Source organism: Hylobates moloch, unplaced genomic scaffold (genome assembly GCF_009828535.3).
Source record: "Hylobates moloch isolate HMO894 unplaced genomic scaffold, HMol_V3 SCAFFOLD_24, whole genome shotgun sequence".
Taxonomy (NCBI): Eukaryota; Metazoa; Chordata; class Mammalia; order Primates; family Hylobatidae; genus Hylobates; species Hylobates moloch.
Genome location: NW_026652299.1, coordinates 1715751 through 1740488, shown reverse-complemented (window position 1 = coordinate 1740488; position 24738 = coordinate 1715751). Strand labels below are relative to the sequence as shown.

The following is a 24738-nucleotide window of genomic DNA, read 5'->3' as shown; positions in this document are numbered from 1 at the left end:
TCCCCTGCCCGCAGCACCTCCGACAGGGCTGGCCTCCTGCAGTCTCCCTCTCCTGCGGGTGCTCTCACCACGGGCAGCCCTGGTCTCTGTCTTGGCGTCCTGGCCTCGCTGCTCTGATCTCCCCTGCCCTTCCCAAACCCAGGCTCAAGGGCTGTGCCCTGGGTTTCTTCCTCCAAGGGCACTGGGCCCTGTTGTGCCCGTTGTCTCAGCCCCTCCTGCCCAGGTGTCCTGCCCCCCTGCTGTGGCGTTCTCAGCCTTCGTGGGAATCTGTCTGTCATCGCGTGGGAATCATCGGCATGCTTGGGGCTTGTACTCAAAAGCTCCATGGTAATTAGCGCACTGGAGCACCTGCTGATGAGGGGATGAGCGTCATTATCTCTATTGCTCTTTTGCAAGGGTCCTCTGGGCGCCTACTCACGCTGTTCCCTCTGATTGGAGTGCCCTTCCCCACCGCTGCCTCCCAGGGTGCCCAGATCCTTCCTGCAGCCTCCCTGGGTGAGCAGCCCCTCTGCCTGATTATCGCAGGCCAGGGCAGAGCCGCCCCCTACTGCTGCTGCCCCCGGCCCCCATCGGCGGGTGTATCCAGGGTGCCGAGGCCCCATCCTCAGCTGACTTCTTCTGGGTGTTGCCGACTGCTCACCTTCTCTTCACGTGGCCGTTCATTGCATGACGAGCACATTCTGTTCCTTAGAACCGGGACATTTCTGTACCCAAGGAGGAGCAGCCAGTGGACAATGTAACTCTGCTGGGTGCTTCTTAAGTGAGTCTGGGACGCCCCCGTCAGCACTGCCGGCCGCCTGTTTGTTCAGCAGTTAATCACTGCATGTGTTGAGGTGGAAATGAAGTGGACTTGCCCGCAAGTGGAGTCAGCTGTTAAAAAGTCATAGCAAGTCATACCCACAGCGTGCCTGCTCTTTCACTACTGGTGACAAAACAGTTTCTTGAAAGGGTACAAACAACAAACTTTCTAATAGTTTTCTTCTGTGCCAGCCAGTGCTAGCCTGGAGTTATGCTGGAGAGAGCCGTCACGCAGGGAAGCTCTCAGAGATTTACTGATCAATAAAGGAGACAATTACAGCTTGTTTACCAAGGGAAGTCCCCCACCCTGGCCTTGCGCGGCGTCTGCACGTTGGTACTGACAACTCCGGTAACTGGCTTGAAACGATAAAAGTCAATGGGAAGATAAAGGATTTCAATAAGATTATGACACACGATAAACCTTCCTGTGCAAACAAATTTTCCACAGATATGTGACCCGTTCCAGTTGGATTTGTAACTTTAATTTCTCACTTATTGTATTTTGATTTTTTTGTCATCAACTAATTATGAAGTCCACACCAGGGTGGCACCTGTGTCCCTGGCTCAGGAGATGGCAGGAGAGCCCCAGACATGGTGGCCTGAGCACCTCGCCCTCCTTGCCTGTGGGGGACAGACGGAGGGCCTGGCAGGGGCCAGGCAGTCATCAGTGCTGGGGAGCACTGCGTGGGTCTCTCCTAGGAGCAAGACGGGGCCTGGGCAGGGGCTCAGCTTGTGTACGTGCAGACTCAGGAGGTCACACGAAGGGACCCTGGCAGTTTCGTGGACCGTGCTTCTGGGTGAGGGTCTTGCTCCCCAGGCTGCCTGAGTGAGCCGGTCTCTATCAGGGCCATGAATTTGCCCTTTCAGCCAGGACTGGTGGGGGTGTGGTCCCCACAGCTCTCCTGCCCTCACCTGGCGGGGAGCACGCTGGCCGAGACACAGTGAGGTGGTGCAGGGCTGGGCCGGAGCGTTGGCTCCTTGCCCAGCATGTGTGTTGGGAAGGAGCGTGGGCCAGTGGAGACCGTTTCCCGGGTTTGTGAGGTCCTGGCTCTCGCTTCTTGAGCACCTGTTGTTTCCAGGGCAGCTGGCTGGACAGTTCATTCCTGATAGCATCAGTCTTCACGGCCTACCCGTTTCCCATCTTATCAACAAAGGAACTGAGATTTAGGGAGGGAGGTTGAATGGCTGGCCTCAGGACAGAGCTGGGGCTTGACCCTGCATCTTATAGATACCTATCTGCTTCTTTCTGGGCTCTGCTACCCCAGCATCCTTATCCCTCATCTCTCAAGAATGGGGCAGAGCCCCCCAGCAGAGGCTACTGAGAGCATCAGTTAGATGTCCCTGGGGCATGTGTTAGAAGAGCAGATTCCCAGGCCCACCCTGAATCTACGTCCAGGGTGTGCAGATGCCCATGAAGATCTGGAAGCTGCCCTCCCGCACACCTGGGTGTCTGAAGGACTGATCCCTGATTATGTGGCTTCCGTGGGCTCCCGCAGGGTGGGTGGCAGGAGAAGGTCCCCAGCCTGCACCTGGAATCTGCTCCATCCAGACTCAGCGTCTGAGACCAGAAGGGTCCGGGGGCCGTGGTGCAGGCCCACACCTGGGGCAGGGAGCGCAGGCAGCAGGAGGCCAGAGGGAAGACCACGCTTCCCCGCAGCGGCATGTCCTTTGTGGGGGCCATCCTAGCAGCTCAGTTCCCCACCCATGGGCACCCGCAGGGTCCGGAGGCAGCACGCGGCTCCCGGGGCCCCTGACTGGCTGGCTCTCGCCGTCAGCGTGTCAGGCAGGACACAACTGAGCAGGGGTTTCTGCCCGGCTCTAGGAATCAGCCCTGACACTGTGGTCAGTGTCATCCCAGGAAGCTGAACCCTGCTGGGCCTGGCTGCTGTGTAGGGGCCTTCGTGTGGCCTCAGATATCCTGGGAGCTCTGTGGGAAGACAAGGAGCTCCCCAGCCCAGAGCTGAAAAGCAGGGGCTCAGCCTTCCCGAAGACCCTGGGCGGTTGGACGAGCGATGGGTTTCCTGTCCCATTGCAACGCAGTAGCTTCCTGGTGCACACTGTGCCTCCTCCCTCGGCAGGTCCCGGCAGAGGTCCCAGGAAGAGGGGGACTCACCCAGCTCCGGGCCTGCCCACTGTCGTTTCCCTGGGCCCAGTGTGACTGGGACTCAGAGGAGTCACGCAGACCCAATAGAACAGGCTGGGGTGAGGAACCTGGGCTTTTGCCCACCGTGCGCCTTTGCCCTGTGTGTGCTGTGTCCACAGGGGCGGAGGCGTCTGCTCCCAGCCCAGCCCTTAGCCATACTGCCAATACGAGGTGGAGCCCACGCCCGCTGCAGCGAAGGCCTGACATGGTCAGAGGGGATGCCGAGGCAAAGCCAGGGCTGCTGGCATTTACTGGGTCTGGGGGTGCGAGCTCCGGGGCCCTCTTCACCTTGGTGGGCCCTCAGGGATGGGCTCTGAGTGCTGGCCTGGGTCCTCACGAGGGAGCCCCCTGCGTAACCCAGCTCTCGTGGGGCCTTCCCTGAGCCGTCTCCATCATTACCTCATCCCCCGTCCCGGGTCCTGATCAGCTGCCCTCTGTGTCCACAGGAGCGGGACGGCATGCGGGCCATCCTGGGGTCCTACGACAGCGAGCTGACCCCGGCCGAGTACTCGCCCCAGCTGACGCGGCGCATGCGGGAGGCTGAGGATATGGTGCAGAAGGTGCACAGCCACAGCGCCGAGATGGAGGTGAGGGGCCGTGGGCGTGGGGCTCACGTCGCCAGGTGGGGCTTCTCCCCAGTGGGCCTTGGCAGAGCCTGGGGTGGGGGAGGTGGAGGTCTGGACCCCGCCTCCCCAGTTCCCGGCTGGCAGGCATCCATCAGGGAGGGTGTCCACGGGCTGCTTCCTCTGCATGTGGATCCACGTTAATTCTCACGATGGCACCTGCAGCATCCTCAGCTGTCAGTGTGTCTCAGGTGGTCCCAGCCTGCAAGCGGATGACTGAGGGACCGTGCCCCTTTGACGGGTTAGGACCCCCTCATCATGCCCGCCAAACGGACACTCAAGGTCCTGCCCCTGTGAGGGGCATCTGCCAAGGAGACCTGCTCTCCGGGTGCTCAGAGTTGTTGCCAGGGCTCTGGTCCCCGCTGCGGGAGAGGCTCTGCTGGGCCCTGACGGGCAGGGTGTGAGGCGCAGGGCTGCCCAGCTCGCTGCAGAACTGGAAGAGGTGTTCCTCCTTCCTGCAGCCTCCAGCCTGCATCCCTCTCCTGGCTCCAGGGTCCTCCCAGAAGAGGTGGCCTCAGCCTTGGCTTCTGCCTTTTACCTGCCCCATGGGCCACCGTGACGCTCCATGCCCTTGTCTAGCTCTGAGCATCTCTCACCCGTGCAGTGGAAAGAAGGAGCTGGGCATCGCAGGGCCTGGGCGGAGGCCACGTCCACATTCCCTGTCCACACTCCTCATCCACACTGGGGCCAGGGGCTCCCAGCACACCGTTCCCAGCCTAGAGCTTGAAGGGCCTGTGTTCTCTTCTGAGGATTTGCACCACTTCTCCGTGGGTGCAGCGCAGCCCTGCCTGGGCGTGCTGGGATACATGCCAGGGTCTTTTGGCCTCGTTGGCACACGCCGCCGCTGGATGCCTTGCCGTTCTGCTCTGCCTGGCCCTTTACCTGACCACTCAGTCTCATTGTCACCGTATCCTATGGAGTGGGTGCTGTTGTGACCTGAATTTTGCTCACGAGGAAACCCGGGCCTGGGGGTGTCAAGGGACATGCCCAGATCACCGAGCTGGTGTGTGACACCGCCAGGCCACGTTCGGAGGGCCTGGGCCTGTGGTGTCTGCGGGCACAGCTGAACAGCCGAGCTCTGTGAGCTCTTTGGTCTCAAGGGTCACTGTTTCTGGGCTGGACCTTGATGGTGGAGACTGCGATGAGATGGAGATGCAGATGAGGGCATCAGTGTGGCCTGTTGCTCTGTTGTAGGCTGCTGTGTCCATTCCTTATTCAGCCAGTGACCAGCTGTAAGATAACCTGGGTCCACCAGTGGAGAGCCAGGCTCACAGGCATGACCACAGCCACCTTCCAGCCAGGCTGCTGAGCACACACAGCAGGCGGGGCCATGTGCCGGGGAATGTCCAACAGAGCCTCTGGCCCCTGGAGCTGAGCTGCTGGGTAGGGCAGACATTTAATGAACAAACATAATTCATGTGGGATGTTAGGAGGAGTGAATTTCTGGAGAAAGGATTGTAATGGAGGGTCTCAGGGAGCCGCGCTGCATGGCCATCCCGGCTGCTGTTCAGGGAAGATGGGAGACGGAGGTCGCCAAACTGCATCTAGAAAGTTGCTTGGCAGATAGTTCAGTGGTTTAGAGGGGGCACGGGCACAGAGGCTCAGGCACTGGGAATGGCATGTGGCGAGAATGACAGGTCCCAGCTCAGGAGGCCCCAGGCCCAGGGGCCCACATGCACTCGCTACCCCCTGCTCATGTGGAGGCCACGCCAAACGGCCCTGGGACTATGCCATGTCCCCACCTATGGGGTGAGCCCTCACCACCACACTTGGCAAGAGTGAACCCTGGGCGTGAGACCACCCTCAGGCACTGGTACTGCCCCCTCGTGTGTTCTTCTGATGCCCAGCCCCCTCTGTCCATCCTCCTTCCTCCCGCTCCTGGCTTTCCTTTCTGTGTCCCGCCGCCCCGTGCGCGCAGGGCCTGCTGCTGAGGGCTGCACACTGACCTTTAGTCCTCACGGGAAAGGCTGGCTCCGGCTGTACCTGGGAGCTGTCGTAAACCTGAGTGCGTTGATAGCCATCTCATTCCAACACCCTTGGCTTCCTGTGAAGCATTAATGAAGAGAGATTTGCGGGGAGGGTCTCTGACCCCTTCTGCTGTCCCCGGCGTTTTCCACGTTGAGCGATTTCTCCAGCCTGTGCTTGCCCTCTGCCCTGTGACCAGCTCCTCACGGGCCTGGCCGTGGGCACATCCAGTGTTCTGGGTTCTGGTGTTTTGTGTGTTGAGGCGATCAGGGCTGTCAGGGACCTTGGGACTCATTGACCAGATGCTGGCACTGTTTGGGCACCATGCTCGCCCCCTTGCCGGGCATCTTGGAGCCTTAGCCCTCACCCTGCTAGAGGGATGTACATTGGGGACCCTGCCCCTCCCTTCTCATGGTGGGGTGTGGGGGCAGGTTACTGCCTTTCCTGTCTCCTGGGGTTTCAGGAGAATTAGGCACATGGTGGAGTTGGGCCCAGCAGGGCTGGAGCAGGGTCAGACTCCACCAGCACTGACTAGTCCTCACTGTGGGAGTTCACACGGCTGGTCCTCCCTGAGCCCTCACAGCCTCCTCTGCCCATCCCCCTGGGTGCCCTCCAGAAGCAGGCCAGCACCCGCAGGCTCCCCCGAGGACCCCGCCGCACAGGCCCGTGTCTGTGTTGATGGAGACAGCCACGGTATCGGCGGCTGGCACAGATTCCAGAGAGGTCTTCCAGGCCCCTGGCTGCTCCCTGAGCCTGTGCAGGTGCCAGTGCCCTCTGGGGTCTGTGGAGCAGCCACCACCACATTCTGCGTGACATCATGACCTGATGCCTTGCCTCATCAGAGGGGGCACTTCCGTGTCAGCCCTCTCCTCCCAGAAGCCTGGGAGAGGCATCCTTGCCTTTCTGCCTCAGCAGGACCAGGTCACCTGCGGAGCCTCTGCCGTGCCTTTCCCTGAAGCGACAGTTGGGCGGGAGGCTGGGGGTGCCGGCAGCTCCTGGGCTGGGTTCCTGCCTCGGGGGAGCATCTGCTGGGGGCTCCCCACCTCTCCATGGATGTGGCACAAGTTTGGGAGAACATGGCCCCAACTCTGGGAACTAAGCACGTTTGCAAGGTGAAGGCGGGGGCCCAGCAGGAGTGCTGTGCTCTAGGGAAGGTTGGGGCGCGGCTGCACATGAAGTGTGGCAAGGGTGGCTGCACGCTCTGTGCACAGGGAGCCCCTGGGGCAGGGACGCCAGCCCTAGCCAGGAATGCCCCCGTGGAGGGCCAAGGGGCTGCTCTGGAGACCCTGCACATGCCGCGTGTCTCTGGCTGTTGGTTTCTGCGAAGGGCCCGTCTCCTCTTCTCCCCATGGTCTGGGGGTGGGGTGCCGCCATCCCCCCAGCCGGGGAGGGCTCCTGACCCCACGTGGCCCAGGTGCTCCCCCGAACCCCCTGCCTCCCTCTCTCCCTGCTACCTCCACCCGGTTTTTCTTTCTGTTTCCCACCTCCTTTTCCCTTCTTGATTTTCTTTCTGTCCTCTGCACGCCTGTCTTGATAGTTCCTGTCTCCATCTTTCCCTCTCCCTTGGCCTCTGTTCACCCCTCTGTCCCCCCACACGCTTCTATGTCCTCTGACCTTGGGCCTCGCAAGCCTTCCCTGAAAGTTTTCCCAGCGCTGGGCATGCGCCTGGGGAAGGCACCTCTTGGGGCAGGTGAGATTCTGCTACCTGATGGCCAGGTGGGCTTGGGGTAGTTGCCGGCGGGAGGATGCATCATCACTCTGAAAGTGGTTCCCTTCCGCCCATCCATTAGCTAAACTGGACATCAGTCCATTCTCATCTGCTAAACCAGACATCAGTCCGTTGTCATCTGGACCATGTTTTCATTCCAGCAGAGACCTTGCAGGAAAACAGTGTTGAGCTGGGAGAACCCCAGACCTGTCTGGTGAAGTTTTGCCATCTTGCACGGTGTTATTTATTCCATTTAATAAAGCGGCTGCGGGAGCCGGTAGCATGTCAGGAGTCCTCTGTGGATGGAGCTGTAAACACGCAGCACACGCCACCTTGATTCAACACATCGGCCTGATTTGTGTTTCCGATTTATTTAATTAAAACCGATTAATGCGCTGCTGGCCGTGTGGAGGTGTGTGGAGAATCCCTGTTTCAGGTTGCAGTGACTCTGAAATAGTTCCTAACGATTTAGGCAGAAGTGGCCGTCACGGTGTTTCCATCTTCCCTTCCTCGCTGTGACCTCCCAGAGGCTCGGGCAGCTCTGCGGGTACTGTCACTTGGCTGTCGTGGGTGGTTTGGCTCCAGGAGGGCCGGGGAAAGCCTGGTCTTCAGGGCCTCAGGTTGTTCACCAGGCCCAATACTTGTGAGTGTATTGATCTGTTTCCCTCATTGAAAGAGCTTTAGATGACTGTACTGTACAAAGCAGACATAAAGCCAAAAAAAAAAAAAAAAACTTGAAACAGTTAAAAATCACTCAGTGAAGAAAAGTGGGCCAAGGGGTTTATGGTGATCTGGAATCTGGGCTGTGGGAGCCTCTGCTGTGTGGCTACAGGTCCTCAGGGGGAATCGCGAGGTGCTGGCTCCATTCCCAGAACGGGGCGTCTGTGCAGTACGGAGCTGCGCCGAGCCAGGCTCCCTGTAACATGCCGGTGCCATCCCAGAGAGCACACACTTAGAGCACCGCTGCCCAGCACAGGAGCCGACGTTGCTGTGCGTGAGGAATAAGCCCAGGGCAGGCTCTGTCCTCTCCACCACGGGAGGACCTGCTGCCACCCTCAGAGCATCCCCCACGGCCTGGGCGTCCACCCCATAGCCTTCCTTGCATCAGGGGCTGCGGTGGAGCCCCTGACCGTGCGCTGCCTGCCTATTGTGTGCTCTGTGGCCAGCGCTGGGCTCACAGTCATCCTCAGACCTCCACGCACAGGGAAAGCTTCTGTGTACAGCCTTACCTGGGGCAGGTGCTGGGGCTGTGGCCTGGGAAGCCCTGTGGGGACCCTGTGGTGTGCCGCTTCCTGCTTCTGCACATTGTGTCACAAGCCACCAGGAGACCTGGCCAGGAAGGTGGAGGCCTGAGCTTCCGTCCCATCCTTTTCCACATGACCGTGACCACCAGTGGGGCTGCCTTCCCCCAGCTCCAGCCTTAGTACCGTGTGCAGGGCTGTGCCTGGTGCCCTCCGGTCCTCCCCAGCCCGGCTGTCCTGTGGCTGCTGGGGTCTGTGGCCACCTGTCCTAGCCATTTTCTGCCATGTCCTGGCTGGCAGGAGTGTTAGATCACAGGCAGCAACTTCTCACCTCAGGATAAAAATAGCCCTGCTGAGGCCTCTGTGCAGCACCTCGGTGGTGCCGAGGGCGCCAGGGCCTGGGGCTCGTGTCTCAGCACACGTAGCCACCCGGGACACGTGGTCCCACCCAGGAAAAGCTGTGTGTGACTCTTCAGCTGCTCAAGTGGAGGCAGCTGTGTGTTCACTCGGTGCCAGGGGTGCGGGGCCAGGGCGTGGCTGCTCTGGGGGCCTGCTCGTACTGGTTTTCCCACCGTGTGATGAAACCCTCTCCCCACAGCCTCCGCACCCCTCAGTGCTCCCTGGTGTGTGCCCCTGAAGCCTGGCTCCGAGTGGGCTTGGCCGCTCCTGGGGAACCCGAGCACTGCGTCTGAGGCTGTTTGGGATGGAGCCGTGTTCCTTCCCACCTGAGCTTCCTGCTTGTCTGCACCCAGCCTGGGGTGGGTTGTGGAGGAGGGGCTGAGGCTGGGGAAGCGCCTGGCCTGCCTGCGAGCAGCCTTGGCATCTGGTCTTCCCAGCCGTCAGCCCAGCCCCCACCCCGGGCCTTGGGAAGCTCTCTCTCCATCCCACCATCTCCGCATCAGCGCAGGCTGCACCCCACACTGCCTTGTGGAGCCAGCCTGAGCTTGGGGAGCTCTTGTCTCAGAGGTGACGACACTGTGGCCAGGGTCTGGGAGCTCCACCCGGTCACCCAGAGAGTGAGAGGTGTCTGTGTCCCCCGAAGGTGGCTGGGCAGCCCCATAGTCAGTGCCAAAGTGCACGGCCCAGGGTGTTTCCACAAGGGGCGCTCTGCCACCCACCCACTGCCTCCATCACAGAAGCGGTTTCCTGGAGGAACCCTCCCGAGACCAGCCTGGAGTCGCACTGTCTGAGGCCCCACGGGAGCTGCTCTCCAATGCACACTCGGGCTGCACCAGCTCCTCGCCCTTGTGAATGTGGTTCTCCCCAAGCTCTGGGGATTCCATGTTTTAAAGGCAGCTTTATTGAAATTTATACTCAGTAAAATCCCCCAACTTTATCTGTATGATTTGGTCCATGTTGACCGTCAGTTTCCTGCCACCCCCGGCTCGTGGAGACACTGGTCTGGGGCCTGTTACTGTTGTTTCGGGCTTTCTTGGAACTTCATGTAAATGGAGTCCTGCAGTTGCTGCGTCTCTCATCTCTGACTGAGCACAGAGCTTTTGAGACCCATCAACGTTGTATCAGCAGTTCATTTACTTTTATTACAAAATAATTCTCTATCCTGAGACTCTACCAAAATGGTCTTATCTGTTCACTTGCTGGCCGATACCAGGGTGGTTTCCTGTTCTTGCCGGTTGGGACAGAGCTGCTGTGAATATCTGCGTGCCAGACTTCCTGTGAATGTAGGTTTTCATTCCTTTGGGCTCTACATCCAGGAGTAGGATTGTGGGGTTTAACATTTTTTGAGGGGACAGTGTGGGGACAGAGTCTCACTCTATTGCCTGGGCTGGAATGGAGTGGTGTGATCTCGGCTCACTGCAGCCTCCGCTTCCCGGGTTCAAGTGATTCTCCTGCCTCAGCATCCTGAGTAGCTGGGTCTACAGGTGCCCACCACCACACCCAGCTAATTTTTGTATTTTTAGTAGAGACGGGGTTTCACCATGTTGGCCAGGCTGGTCTCAAACTCCCACCTTTAGGTGATCCACCTGCCTCGGCCTCCCAAAGTTCTGGGATTCCAGGTGTGAGCCACTGGGCCGGGCCCTAACTTTTTAAGACATTGCCAGACTCTTCCCAGCGGCCGTACCATGGCAACATGCGGGGTTCAGTGACACGTTCTTGCCCAGGCCGCCGGCACCAGAGCCAGGAGAACACTCTGCTGTGGCACTGTCGGCTTTGGTATCTGGATCCAGTGGGGCAGCAGCACATTTAGCCCTGGCTTAAATCTGTGTGTCTCCAGTGACTGACGTGCCCAGCGTTTCCCGTGCTTCTCCACCTCGGCGCCTCTTCTCTGGTGACCTCTGTTCAGGTCCCTTCCCTCTGTCTGGTGCTGGCCTGCCAGGCCCAGCTGCCCATCTGTGCCTCCTGGAGTTCCCGTTCCTTTCTCCTCACCCAGCAGGCCTGCTGGGCTCTGTCTGTGGCACTGCCCCGGCCTGGGTCCTGGGGGACTCACCCCATGCCTTCCCGCGACTCTGAGCTCTGAGCTGCCTGCCCTCCCTCGCCGGAATCCCACGGTTCCTTATGTTGTATCTGGTGTTTGGTGACTGAGGTGGGAGGTATGTCTGTGCTGGTTCCTCCAGCTTGTCCAGAAGGAGAAGTTCTAGCGCGTTTTGGGGCCCATGAGAGCCTGTCCCCCTTAGCTTCATGGTGCCCCACCTGGGGGCCTCCTCTGCGCACACAGAGAGCGTCGTCTTGGGTCTCTCGGGACCCTAATGTCCTGCCTCGCCTCTCCTGTGCTGGGCCTTGTGTGTTTAGTGATGTCCCATGTCTCCTGTGTCTGAGGTGTCCTGCACCCACAAACCTTGTGCTGTGGAATGTCTATAAGCCAGACCTGAGCTCCCTCCTGCCTTGCTGCTGCTCCCCCATCTCCATGCCCATGGAGCGTGCCCTCCATTTCACACTCCCGGAGTTCCAGCCCCTCTGCCTGCTGAGCTTCTGTCTGGTGGCTGCTCTGCTGAGAACCCTGCGCCTGGAGTCACCTCTGACTCAGGGTTGTGCAGTGTCCCATTTGGCTGTCCATTTGGGAAGATGCAGCTGGTTACAAACAAGCTTTTTTTGTTTTGTTTTACATCTTTGTTTTTGTTTTTTTGACACAGGGTCTCACTCTGTTGCCCAGGCTAAAGTGCAGTGGCCCAGTCACGGCTCACTGCAGCCTCAACTTCTTGGTCTCAAGAGATCCTCCTGCCTCAGCTCCCTGAGTAGCTGGGACCACAGTTGTGTGCTGCCACGCCCAGCTGATTTTTAAATTTTTTGTAGAAACAGGATCTCTGTATGTTGTCCAGGCTGGTCTCGAACTCCTAACCTCAAGCAGTTGTCCTGCCTTGGCCTCCCTAAGTGCTGGTCTCACAGGCATGAGCACCGTGCGTGGATGAAACCATTTCTCTTTATGGTAACAGAACTGTCCTTCTTTTCCTCCCTAATTCGTCCCCCAAGGTGCTAGAGTATATGTTTTAATGGAAATATAACATGATACACCGAAGTGCACAGATTGTAAGTTTTCAGCCTGTCGGACGACAGAGTGAGTGTGTGTGTAACCCCCCAGTGCAGGCGAAGACGCAGAACCTCCCAGGTCACACAGGACCCCATGGGCGTCTCACTGCAGCCTGAGTGACACCTGTGTGTTCAGTCTTCGGTGAAAGGTGGCCCTCACTGTCTGTAAGCTGTCTGTCTTCATGGCTGGATGGCTCCTGTGATGCCCTCTACTGTCCTGGTCGCCTCCTGGGGAGCCCTCAGCTTGTCGATGTCTGCCTTGCTGAACCCAGGGCCCTGCTCAGCGCCAGGCAGGCGTGTGAGCCGAGCCATAGCTGCTCCTGCTGACGTGCGCTCGTCCTCCTGGCCCCATCCCGGGGCTGCGCTGTCACGGGAGCTGCTCCAAGCAGGCCCTGCCCAGGTACCCAAGACCAGGGCGCGAATCTGAGTGCAGGGCTCCGCAGCTCAGAGTCACCTTTCGCCAGTGACTGGCTTTGAGGATGTATCAGAAATCTCACTGGTCTCTGTGTTTCCAGGCCCTGGGTCGTGAGGATTTCAGATTCATGTGTTCTGTTTTTCCAGCCATTGATGGAAGTTGGAGGCTGAATGGGGCTGGTAGGGAGGTGGACGCCTTGGCCTCAGGCTGATGAGCCGCTTGTGAATAAACCTGTCTTCAGGCACACATGGCTCAGTGCTGTCCTCACGGAAACTTCATGAAGCCTTCTGAGAATGCCTGCAGCCTACCCGCCTGGTGTCAGAGGCTGTGAAGGCTGAGGTTGCTGTGGCCTGCCTGGCCTTGGCAGGACCCTGGGCTGGCCACCGTGGTCACGGCTCCACCCTGCAGTGATTCTGTGTCGGGAGGCACAGGAGAGTGGGGTTGGCCCAGGCCTCGCGCACAGCTCCCAGCCCTGTTGCTTCCGGACGGCCCCGCCTCTTCTAAGCTGCTCCTGTAAAGTGCCTTTGACCTTGTGAGGTTGGCACGTGAGCGGATGTAAATGGGGATGACGATGTGCCTCACCTGTAGCTGTCACCTGAGGCCAGTGTCCACGGTGCAGACACCTGTGTGCCCAGGACGGTGTGCCAGGCGTGGCGGACATGGCCGGGCTGCCGGGGGTGTGGGTGGCTCTAACGGGTGCATCTCGCTGCCCAGGCCAGCTCAGAGCCTTGTTGTCATCCCCCATGTTTGGGGTGGTCTCTGGCCTGGTGGCCTGTGGGTGCGGGTGGACCTGGGCGGGGTGTAGGGCTGCGTGAGGAGAGCATGAGTGTGGACTGCAGCTGCCTCCTGTGTGCTGAGGCTCTGCCCAGGGGCATGGAGTGCCTGGATGCTCCGACCTGGCTCCCTGTGCCCCCGGGAGTGCCCAGGGCTGCAGCTGGGTGAAGTGCATTGTGTCTAGGCCTAGATTGGGGGATGTCCCTCTTCCATCTGCCGTTCCCAGTCCCAGCTGCTGGTGACCCCAGCAGTGGCCGGATTATCCAGGGTTCAGCTGGCTGTGAAGAGGGCAGTGCACTGCTCCTAGGTCCCAAGGCACCAAGCTTTCCACACAGCCCAGCGTGGCCATGGCCACCTGCCTTCGGATGACGGCGGCTGGGCAGGCTCCAGGGCCTCCCCCAGGGCAGTGTGAGGGCATCAGGTGGGGGCTGGTGGTGGGAGAGCTCAAGGCCTTCCCCTCACCCACAGGCATTGCACAGGGGCGTTGGGCAATGGGAGTCGCTCGGGTGGCCCCACTGAGTGAGGCCCCACACCAGAGGCTTGGGGGGTTCAGGTGCTCACACCTGCAGCCTCCACAGGGTCACCTGGAGCCTGGGTTTGACTGCTGTGGCGTCCAGAACCAGCAGGCACCAGGATGGCCCATGGGAAGTCTAGAGCCTGGCTCTGGCTGGGCCTGTAGGGGAGCTTGGGGGCCCATGGTCTGCAGAGCGGACAGGCTGAGGACTGTGGGCTGTTGCTTCAGCTACTTTCCCCAGGCTGTGTCCCCAGGGGCTGTAGTGCCTCGTTTTCTGTGTCTCCAAACATACTTCCCCCATCCCCACCACATGTGCAGACGCCACACTCAGGTGTGTGTATACATACCCACATTTGTGTACACGCACATACACACGCCTCCCCGCCTTGGTCTCTCCCGTTTCTCCTGGTGACTTGCCCAGTGGTTTCCAGTTGCCGCTGGGCCAGGCCTCTGACTGCCTCTCGATTCCTCCCTCACCCTCAGGCCTGCTGGGCCTCCACCCCACAGATCCTACACCCCACCACAGCCACCTGTCTCACTCCTGGGCTGGCCCTCCATCTCCTTCCCGGCCTTTCGTGTGTGCTGTGGCCTGGGGGGTCTCACAAGGCCCTCTGCCTGGCCCTTTCTCTTGGGTTCTAGGACAGAGCCACAGTGTGTTTAGGTGGTGGGGGCAGTGGGGAGCCAAGCAGGGTCATGGGAAGGAGTCAGGAAGGGGCAGAGGCAGAGGATGTGGGGGAAGGCAGGAACTGCAGGGGCAAAGGCCCAGGGCAGGAGTCTCCGAGATCCTGAGCCCTGTGCACCGTGCGGGTCATGGGTGCAGGGTCACTGTCCCCAGCAGGGAGCTGGACTGCTGACATCCTGGCCCCACAACCAGGCCTAGCCTTGCTGCTCCATGAGGCCTGTTAGGAGGAGGCGGCTGGCTTTTCATTGCTGGCTTTTCTACCCTTAGTGTGGGGTCAAGCCTGGTGCCGTTTGTGGAGTGTGTCGGGGCAGGAGACCCTTCCCGCCTGGGTCAGGGTCCTGCTTGTGGGGGTGGCCGTGGCGGAGGAGATGCTCTGAGGTGGGGCCTCTGCCAGGAAGGTTACCTGATTCTGTTCTTTAAGCACAAGCCTGCCAGGGAAAGTGAATTGATTTCCTCTGACCAAAAGTCCCATGCTGAACCTTTCCCTCCGTCTCTCCCCAATTCCACAGTCCCTCTTGGGCCCACCGCCGTCCACCCGATTCACAGTCAGTTTCCTGAGGCAGGTTTTTGGGATGGACCTTCGTTCTGTCAAGCCTCCCGCAGTCCACTCGGTCTCCATCTCCATCAGTGGGCTCTGGGTCTTATGGAGTGGCTGTGCTGACCCCTGCCCACCCTCTGGCTGCCCACTGCCCAGCTCCTGGGTCCCGTTGCTCCCCAGGGAGTGGAGGCTGCGGGGTGGTGGGGGTTGTGTTCCCCGCAGTCCTAGAAATGGGGCCTGGCCCACCCCAGTCTCAGGCCGAATCCTGTCTTGTCTTGCAGGCTCAGCTGTCACAGGCCCTGGAGGAGCTGGGAGGCCAGAAGCAAAGAGCAGACATGGTGAGTCAGACTCGGGAGTGGCCGGGATTCAGGACACCTGGACCCTGGGTCTGGGCAGGGACGCCTGTCCCCGTAAGCCTTTAGGCCGCGGGCGCCACTGCATGGCTGCCTCCTCTGTTGTCGGAAGCTGTGTTGAGCGGGGAAGGGTGCGTGAGGAGCCTGAGTCCCATCTCTGCCAGTGACAGGTGGCACGCGCCTGGGGAGAGCACAGCCCCTTGGGCCCCACCGCCGTGTTTGTGGCAAGAGGCAGTGATGTGTTTGCCGCACAAGGCCATGTGTCAGGGGCAAAGCAGGTGTGAGAGCCCACAAGGGGTCTGTCCAGCAGCGAACTGGGCATTGGTGCTGTGACTTCGTGGACCCCTGTCCTGACCACACAGGACCTGAGTCCCTAGTGGGATAGTGCTTCAGCCGGGGCTCAGGCGTCACTCAGCCTGGGTCCTGACCAGGAGAGGGCCGTCTCTAGCGAGTGCTTATCTGCCGTCTGTGAATGCGGCAGGTGTGCTTTTAAGCTGTTTTCTCCTCAGCCCACGTCGGCCCCACTCTCCTGGTTTGGCTGCCTCCGAGCCTGGGTTGGGGGCCCACAGTGTGGGCCCGTGGGGGCCAGGCAGGCTCTCCTGGTTTCTGGGCCTCCAGTGTCAAAAAGCTTCCCACTGTTTTAGGGAACAAATGGGCTTCGCTTTTGAAGCATTTTGGCCTAAACAAAGTGTAGGTTCCCTCCACGCTGCCCTGGCCTTGGTCATGTCTGTGAAGGACAAGGACGGCCCTGAGGCATGCGTGCATGCGTGTGGCTGCATATTCTGCCCCGGGCCATGCGTCAGGCTGGCCTGGGTCACAGGCAGAGTGGCTGTCAGTGTTGTACAGACCCCAGGGCCTGCAGCCCAGGTCAAGGCACCCGTCTGGGCGTCCTTGCTTGCCAGCTCATGACTGGGAGCTGATGTCCTGGCTCTCAGGGCCTCAGGGCCTTCCTTTCCACCTGGCAGGGGTGTGCTGAGGGTTCATCCCTTGACAGACTGTGGGGCCGGCTGCACAGCCTGTGGCGGTTGTGGCTGTGGCCGTGGTTACAGGCCCTTCTCGTGGGACAGGGTTGCATGGGGTTGGAAATCACCCTCTTGAGAGGTACGGGCACCAGGGCGGAGGCTGGGAATGGGTGAGGGTTGTCTGCTGAGCCCCTGGAAGAAGCTGCCCAGCGGCGCAGAGAAGCAGCAGCAGGGCACCATGTGGGTCTGGGCAGAGTTGGCGTCTGCAGGACCAAGGCCAGGCGGGCTGGCAACAGCTGTCCTGAGGCTCTGGAATGGTCGCTGTTCACTCAGCAGCCGCTTAAGGACATTCCTCTTGGTGCTGGGGATGCGGCAGCCAGCAACACAGGCTCCTGCCCTCCTGGAGGCAAACTGTTGCCGAGTGAGTAGTCAGGGGCCCATAGGAGAATGAAGGACAGAACTTCCGGCGGTGGCAAATGCAGGAGCCACAGTCTCCCGGGGCCACTCTGCAGAGCATCCTGAGCCAAGCCTGGGGGACCCGACTGTTGGTGGTGGAAATGGTGGGGCAGGCAGGTCCCCGGACCCAACAGCAAGGTTAGGGGTGACAGAAGCGGGGCCCGTGGTGGTTGGTAGTCCAACCTTGTGGGCCCTGTGTGGTCATGGCAGGGCTGTGGTTTCACGGGTGGAGGAGGTGGTGATACAACCTGGTGTCCATTGGTAAAGGATGCCTGGCTGCTCTGTGCAGGGCCGCAGTGGGTGGGAACTGGCAGGCCGGGGTGGGAGACGCAGGTGCCCTGGGCTAGGACTGCAGTGGCGTGCGGAGGCGTGGTCCGAGTCGGCTGCGTTGAAGGGAGATGCAGGTGAGGTAGAGAGCGTGAAGGCTGGGAATCAAGGATGGCTTTGGCATTCCGCCCTGGGTGGGCTCATGGTATAGGGTGGGGAGATCGAGGGTGTAGTGCGGGAGTCTCACGCCTGCCACACGTTGGATGCACAGGGCTGGAGGCTTTGAGTCAGTGCCCTGGGGTCAGAGGTGCCCATCTGCTCTGCATAGTATTTCTGTTGTTGGGAATGAGTAGGTAGCAGAGAAGACAGAACCGGAGGCTCAAGCCTCTTTGGGGCGTTCCAGCATCCCGGCGTCTAGTCTTGGGGAGAGCCATGAGTTGGGGGACTCCATGGAGGGCAGGTCCATTCACAGAGCCCTGGAGAAGGAGGCGTTTTCAGGGGACAGTCGGACTGCAGAGGGGACCCGGAAGGGGACCAGAGGATTGCACTGGGCCCTGCAGGCTGTTTCATTAATGAGAGGGGAGGCACAGAAGGGCCTGCTCAAGGACTGGGCCTGGAGCTGGGAGGGAAGATGCATTTTACCGATGGGCACTGGGAGAGCGGTGTATGCTGATGGGAGCCTCACTGTAGTGACAGGCATGACGTAGGGCTGGGGCAGTTGAGGGGCATTGAAAGGGGCTGGGGCCAGCAGGTTGCTGGAGCTTCCTGTCTCTTCCTGAAGTGGGCATGAGGCGGACTGGCCTGTGAGGGTCCCGGCAGTCCTGCTGAGGTTTGTGGTGTGAACTTGGAGCCAGGTTGGGTGGCAGGCTTCTGTCTGCCACGCTCAGGTGCTTCCCGGAAGACACAGTCACAGGGAATGGGGGTTCACCAGGGCGGGTTTGCCAGGGGAGCACAGTGGAGGGAGGGAGGCGGGGATGTGACGCTTTGCTCAGTGGAGGGAAAAGCAGGCTGTTGGGGGCTCCAGGACAGGCCTTTCTTAGGTCTGGGTTTTGAAACTGGAGTATGAACCATGTTTCTCTTTAGGCTGTAGAAATACTGGGGGGGTGTTGTTTTGTTTATTTTCCTCCCTGTGTTCTGCTGTGAGCTTTCATTGCTGATGTCATTTGCAGGGGAACCCATCATAACTGTATTGTGTAATGGCAGGTCTGAGACTCGATTTCCATTCCTCTGCCTTCATCTGAGACGGCTCAGGGCAGGCCTGAAAGATGCTCCTGCTTCAGTGAGCGGGTTAGGGGGCTCTGTGGACTGTGGGGTCTGGTGTCCAGCAGTGAGTGGAGTTAGGGGGCTCTGTGGACTGTGGGGTCTGGTTCCCCTGAGTGCAGGTGTTCAGGAAGGATGCCAGGGTCCTCTTCTGCCTGTGTGGGGGGTTGGTGGGGGGCACACCCAGGGCCTTCCTTGTTCCCAGCCCCGAGGGCTGTCGTTGCTTCCTTCTCAGTGACTGAGCTTTCTGGACCCTTCAGTGAGGCCCCTTTTCTGTTGCCTCTGGAGCAGCCTGGGGTGGGGTGGGTGCTGTTTGTGGAGGAATGCTCCCATCTGAAGATGCCCTGTGGAGACCCTGGTGTTCTGTGTGTCAACACACCAGCTGCCTCACTGTTGGCCTGAATTAAAACGTGCCCGGGGGCCATGCTTCCGCGTGTGCAGGAGGCCAGGAGGGTTAGTAACGGAGTTGTCTGAGGTCAGGCCAAGCCCTCGGCATTATGGCTGAGCCACCTGCCCATTGCCTGCAGCTGCCCTGGAGCGTGGACTCCCTACGTCCAACAGAGGCACGGACGCCTCGGAGCTGGCACCTTGACCTGGGCATCGGCCCTTCTCTGGCTGCAGGTGGTTTTGGAGGAACTGCTCACTCCAGGCCTCTTTTGTGGGGAGGGAGACGGAAACTGGTCTTGGGCCCTCAGGCGGGGTGGGTGTGGCCGTCCCTGGAGTGCTGGCTTCTCTGGATCTCTGGGTCTGGTCAGGGGGCTGTGAGGTGCGCTTGGTGCAGCGCTGGGCTGGAGGTTTGGCTGCTTTTCAACCTGTGTTTTTTTCTCTTTTTTAGCCCATAGATTTTCTGTTCCTTATTCATTGTGCCCAGCAGCATTTAAGCTCTAATGCCTGGGCCCCAAGCTGCAGCATTTGACTTCGAATTTGGTGCTGGGAGGATTGCCCCCAAGCAGGATTATGATTTTACCCCTCCCCGGGTTGAGCTCCTGTTCCTGGCCCCGTCCTTTGTTTGGAGCCATAGGCCCTCCAGATGGGCTCCCGAGGGACGACAGGAGGGGTCTCGTTGGCTCTGTGCCCGTCTTGCCATGCAGAGCCCTTCAGAGGAGGTCCTGGGGAGAGCAGTGCCAGGCAAGGGGGCTATAGGCACCGTGGTTGGGGCTGGCCCCTGCCAGGCATGCCTGAAGGCCAGTGGCCTCCCTCCCCTGTCCCCCGCCACCGCACTGGGCTGTGCAGCCCTGGGCTCCAGGTCACCCCTTCTCTGTGTGACCCAGAGCCCTCAGTGTCATGGCTTCTTCCTGGGGATTACAGGTGCAGGCGCATGGTCCTGTCTGAAGGGGGTCTCTGGGCTGCGGGACAGCCTGACTCCCTTTTCATTTTGTGGTGGAGGAACCAGAGCGGGAGCTCGCCCTGAGCTGGGATGGCTGGAGTCACCCTGGGTCTGGCTCTGAGGCCCCTCCCACCCAGTTCCCTGTGACTGGCTCGGCAGTGGGTGCTGTCTGGGGAAGGGGCTCCCTTGTCCCTGGAAAGGCTGGGGCCTAGGTGGTCTGCACCCTCAGGGCTTGTGTGGAGAAGCCACGTTCCAGGCAGGGCTGACGGCATCGCTCACGCCTTCTGTCCACAGTGGTCTGGGACGTGGCCCTGGTGCCCGTCCCGTCTCCCAGCCTGCAGCTCCTTTACCCGCTATTTTCCAACCCAAAGTCATTTTGTTATTTAGGAAAGGAGAAAAGAGAGAAAAAAGAAAAATTTAAATCTTTAGTTAATTGCCAGTGACAAGACAAAGGCACTCTAACTTTCTTATTATTAATTAGCAAACCCGTACTAATTAGTAAGCATAAGTGCAATTCATGTTTGTTTCTTTAAATGCAATTAATATCACAAGGAGAGATTTCCTGGGCCATCGTTGTATCATTAGTGAAGCCCCCTAATTAGCTGGGCCCGCAGTGGCTGGAGATAGGAGTCTTTTGATTACAGCTATGAAAAGTCCTCTGATATTTTGTATACTTTGGGGAGTGAGGAGTGAAGATTTATTTTCCGATTTAGAGGGAATCACGCTACCCTCAGCTCTGATTAAGCAGCAATCTTCCTTGATTCCTGATTTCCCTCCGTGGCCCCTCTGGGCCTGCTCCTTGCTCCCGGGGCACCCTGTGCCAAGTCTACGCCGCCAAGGGCCGTGGCTACAGCAGCACTGAGGCCCGGACAGGCCGCTTTCCGTCCCCCACCCTTCCTTTCCATCTCTGAAATGGGCAGGGTGTCGAGGCCCACTCTGAGTTGGGCCTAGCGGCAGGTGCTTTACAGACAGATTCTAAAATCTGGCAACCATGAGCAGGGCAGGTCCCGTGGGCCCATGGAGAAGCCCTGGGCTCTCTGGGGTCTGCCGTGCAGGAGCTTGTGGACTGTGTGGCTCTCAGAGCTTCTGGCTTCTCATGGGAAGGTGAGGATACCGGCAGAGCTTGCCCTGAAGAGACTTCCAGTGAGGCCTGTGTGTAGACCTGGAGGGCTGTGCACACCTAGGGGCTGTGTGTAGATCTGGGGGACCCTGCCCGCCCAGGAGCTGTGTGTAGACCGGGGGGGACCCTGCTTGCCCAGGAGCTGTGTGTAGACCTGCAGGGCCCGGCACACACGGGAGGCGTGGCTGGTGCCTCTATCCTCACTGGTGCTAATACTGAGGATGGACCAGGCAGCTGGGAGCCGCTCCTCAGTGCCGGTCCTCATGGCTGTGCCCGGCCCAGAATCTGTCTGGTCACATCCACCAGCATGGCCAGTGCCTCCAGATGAATGATCATGAGAGCCTCCTGGTGTGGTAACTTACGGTACCTCATTTCACCTTCTGGACCTGTCCTGCTACGCGACGAAGCACTACTTCTGACCAGAGTGCTTCCTGCTTGGGGCATGCTGGAGGGGCTCGCTGCTGGTACCGGGGTTCGCTGCTGGCATTGGGGTTCTGTATGGCTGGTGGCAGCCTTCTGATTCCTGGCAACCCGTTCCATTCACGCTGCACCAGCATGTATGTCCCCACGTGCCCCGGTGTGCAGGTGTCCTGAGCTTGGAGAGGCTCTTTGGGGCCAGGGATGTGTCCGGGGCAGGTCTGGGGAATGGCTCAAAGTCTGAGACTGTGTCCTCAGCTCACTCTCCTCCAGCCCTGGAGGCGGCCTCTCCTGGGCCCCCGCCTGGGGCTCCTGCGCCCGCCCTTCCATCCCACACAACTGGTCCCTTCCCTCAGCCACACCTGTCACCTCTCTTGCTGTGTGGCCACAGGCAGGTGCTTCACTGCCTGGTCCTCCGGGTGGAGAAAGGAAGGGGAGCCTCCCTGGAGTCTCACAAAGCTAAGAGAGTTCGTGTGCTGGGAAGATCGAGGCTGTTCTGGGAAGCGATTCTGGGTGAGAACACCGGCCTGATCTTCCTCAGCAGCCCCGGGGCTGGTTCCAGGCTCGCTGCCTGTTCACCAGCTAAGGTTTCCCTGTATGCAGCCTCATCCTCAGTGCGTGCCCCAAGGTGCCTCAAGCCTCCTCCACAGAGTGGAAGGAATCGCGCTGGCCACAGCAAGTGTCACATGGAGCAACCTTTGCTTTAAATGCCTCTTGCGTTGGAGGGAAGTGTGTCTAATTCAGCAAGCATTTGCTGAGCGCCTCTTCTAGGCCGTTGTCTGAGGGAACAGAGACCCTGTGGCTGCGCGTCTGTCTATTCAGCTGCCCCAACAGGAACACCGCAGACTAGGCTGCTTAAAGTAGCAGATGCTGGCTGGACACGGTGGCTCACGCCTCTAATCCCAGCACTTTGGGAGGCTGGGGCGGGTGGAAATCTTGAGCCCAGGAGTTCGAGACTGGCCTGGTCAACAGAGTGAGACCTCATCTCTGTTTAAAAAATAAAACAAAACAAAACCCCAGCAGACATGTGTTGCTCACAGTTCTGGAGGCTGGAAGTCCGGGATCAGGAACTGGCCGGTCTGGTGTCTGCTGAGGCTGCCTGGTTCCAGATGGCGCCCTCTCACTGTGTCCTCACATGGTGGGAGGGGCGAGGGAGCTCTGGGGTCCCTTTTATGAGGGTGCTAATCCCCTCCCTGAGGCTCTGCCTGGTGGCCTCCTCACCTCCCCAGGCTCCCTCCTAGGATTTCAGCATGGGAGCGGGAGCGCAGTCCATGCACGGGCCCACCTCCTTCCTGCTGTGTGAGACCCGGTGGGCACTCACTGCTCTGCCCCGTCCTCCTACTGGGGGGTCTCTGCCTGGTCCCTCAGTGCCTGATAGGCCTGCCCTGCCCACGGTGATGTCCCCGCCCTCTGAGCTCGTCTTCTCATGCCCTTCCAAGCAATCCCTGTGCTGCTCCCGCTCCGAGGATGTCTTTTCAGTCCAGTGGAGACTCAGGCTTCCTGGGAATCGAGCTGGACCCCTGCTGCTGCCCCTGCATCCCAGACACGCTCTTCCCTCCCTGCCCTCATGGGGCCCGCACCTTCACCATCATCGCCACCGTTGTCCCTGTGCTGTCCTGGGTGTGGCGGTGGCACGTGCAAAGCCAATGTGTGCTGGTGCTCCCCATGTCATGAGTACACACTTGTTGTTTACACACATTATCCCACTGTGATCCTGGCAGCAGACCCACAAGCTGGTTATGGCCCCAGAGACTCAGACGAGGAACAGGCGCAGCTAGGATTAGTGACCTGCCCGTGTTCGCACAGGCAGTGGCGGAGAGTGCTCCAGGGTTCACACCCAGGCAGGCTGACCCCAGACCCTGTGGCCAGGGCGGTTGCAGGGGCTTCCTCATATCAGGCCGTCTGTGAAATCCACCAGGACGGGACCCCAGGGCTTTCTGGGGCTCCAGCGCTAGCCCAGGGCCAGGCATTCAGCTGTGGATTTTAAAGCATCTGCCAAGTGCTGAGTGAGGATAGGTGGGAGGAGGACGCTTCATCTTACCTTTGTCCCCTTTCCCAGTGTGAGCATCCAGCCTTTTCGGTTTTTACCAGTTTGCAAAGATCTTATGAGAAGATGCTGGTGATTTAATGTCGTTACCTTGCAAGGATCATCTGCATTTTAGAAACAGTAGCCCGAGAAGATGGTTTCTTAGCCCAGAAAATAGAAAATAGGCTCAAGCATAATGTCTGGGCCTTGGTTGTAGAGGATTTGGAACCCTGCTTCTCCAAAAAAACAGAAGAAAATCTCAGTGCAGAGGGAATGTGTAAGCTTGTGTTCTATCTGGGCCAGTGCCACAGTGTGTGAGCTAGCAGAGCCTCAGAGTGTGTCTGATACGTCATGACCTTTGTGTTATTTTCTCTTTCAGAATTATCTTAGATATTCTCCGATGTTTTTTCCAGTAAACTTTAGAGGGAGCTTGCCAAGGTTCCTGCCAGTCCTCTTGGATTGCCTTGGTCTGTGGACTGACGTGGGAAGGCAGGCTCGTCGCAGTGCGGCTCCCCCAGAAGCCCTGTCCCCTCCCTGCACTGTGGGTCCTGCCCACTGCTCACTAGGGTTGTTCCTGGGTGGTTTAGAATCCCAGTCACCTGCATGTCGCTACTGTCTGCACACTTGCCATGTGACCCATGGGGGCCTCTTTTGGGCGTTGGGGGCGGGGATGAGGAGAAGGTGGGCACTTCAGACTCAGAGCAGTGAAGTCCCCTGTGCATTCCACTCCATGAAACTTAGAGTGAGTCTATAGTGACCACAAGAAAGGAAATTGGTTCATTTATCTTGAAAAATTATGGCAGTAATTCCGTATAGGGGAAACATCGTGCCCTCATCCTAAGTACGAAGCATTTTCCTGCGATTTAAACTTGTCGTGTCTCTTCAGTGGCCCTTTCTGGCTTAGCTTTTTCTCTCAGCTACGAGTATCTTCCATAAGCTGATCCCGTTCTGGCCCCAGGCCCACAATGGTGGCACCTGCCCCTGCTGCCTGCCTCCCTGACGTGGAGCCCATGCCATCCTCGCATCCGCCTGTTCTGGAGACACTGGGACTTTCCCTTGAACTGGGCCGCCTGGGGGCTTGTTTTTGCCTGTGATTCAGCCAGCAGCCCTGGCAGACAGCCTTCCCCAAGCTCCCCCAGCAGAGTTAACTTCCACAGCGAGAGGCTTCACAGGGACAGGAGGTGGCCTCAGATGTCCTAAAAAGGCAGATGTAGGATTGGAGCTGATAGGAGGGAGGGAGGCCCTTTCTGTAGGGAGAGCTTTCAAATTCAGGCTTGTTTCTAAGCAGGGGCTTTTTATCCAGCATCCCAGGGCAGGTGCTCAGTTCTCCACGAAGCCCTTGAGGCTGCATACACATTTCCGTTACGTGCACACGTTTTTCTCCAGAAGGCAGTGGCCGTCTCCAAAAGGTTTCTGACACCTGTGCCCCCTCCCCAGTGTTAACAACTGCTCCTGTTGAGGAGGTAGCCTCATTGATCCCAGCGAAGGTTCTGGAGCCCTTGGAAGCCACATACGCAGACACCACCCATCTGGCTTCCCAACGCTCCTCCGTGAATGTAAATGGGGCTGGGTGTCCAGCTTGGAAGTCAGAGCAGTGGTGCTCTGGTGGGCAGGTGCTCGTGAGACCAGCAGTGGTGACCCTGGGCACGCTGCAGCCTTGGTG

General features: G+C 59.3%; 1 protein-coding gene across 8 annotated transcripts in view; it reads left to right on the top strand.

Moving 5' to 3' along the window:
* MAD1L1 (mitotic arrest deficient 1 like 1) overlaps positions 1–24738 on the top strand; it is a 405930-nt gene that overhangs the window by 209744 nt on the left and 171448 nt on the right. For 7 of the 8 annotated variants that reach the window (XM_032145960.2, XM_032145959.2, XM_032145963.2 and 4 more), the window contains 2 exons: positions 3388–3528; positions 15169–15225. In XM_032145960.2, coding sequence (XP_032001851.1) covers positions 3388–3528; positions 15169–15225 — 198 coding nt within the window. The remainder of the gene's footprint in view (positions 1–3387; positions 3529–15168; positions 15226–24738) is intronic. The other variant, XM_058434334.1, reaches the window with a different exon arrangement.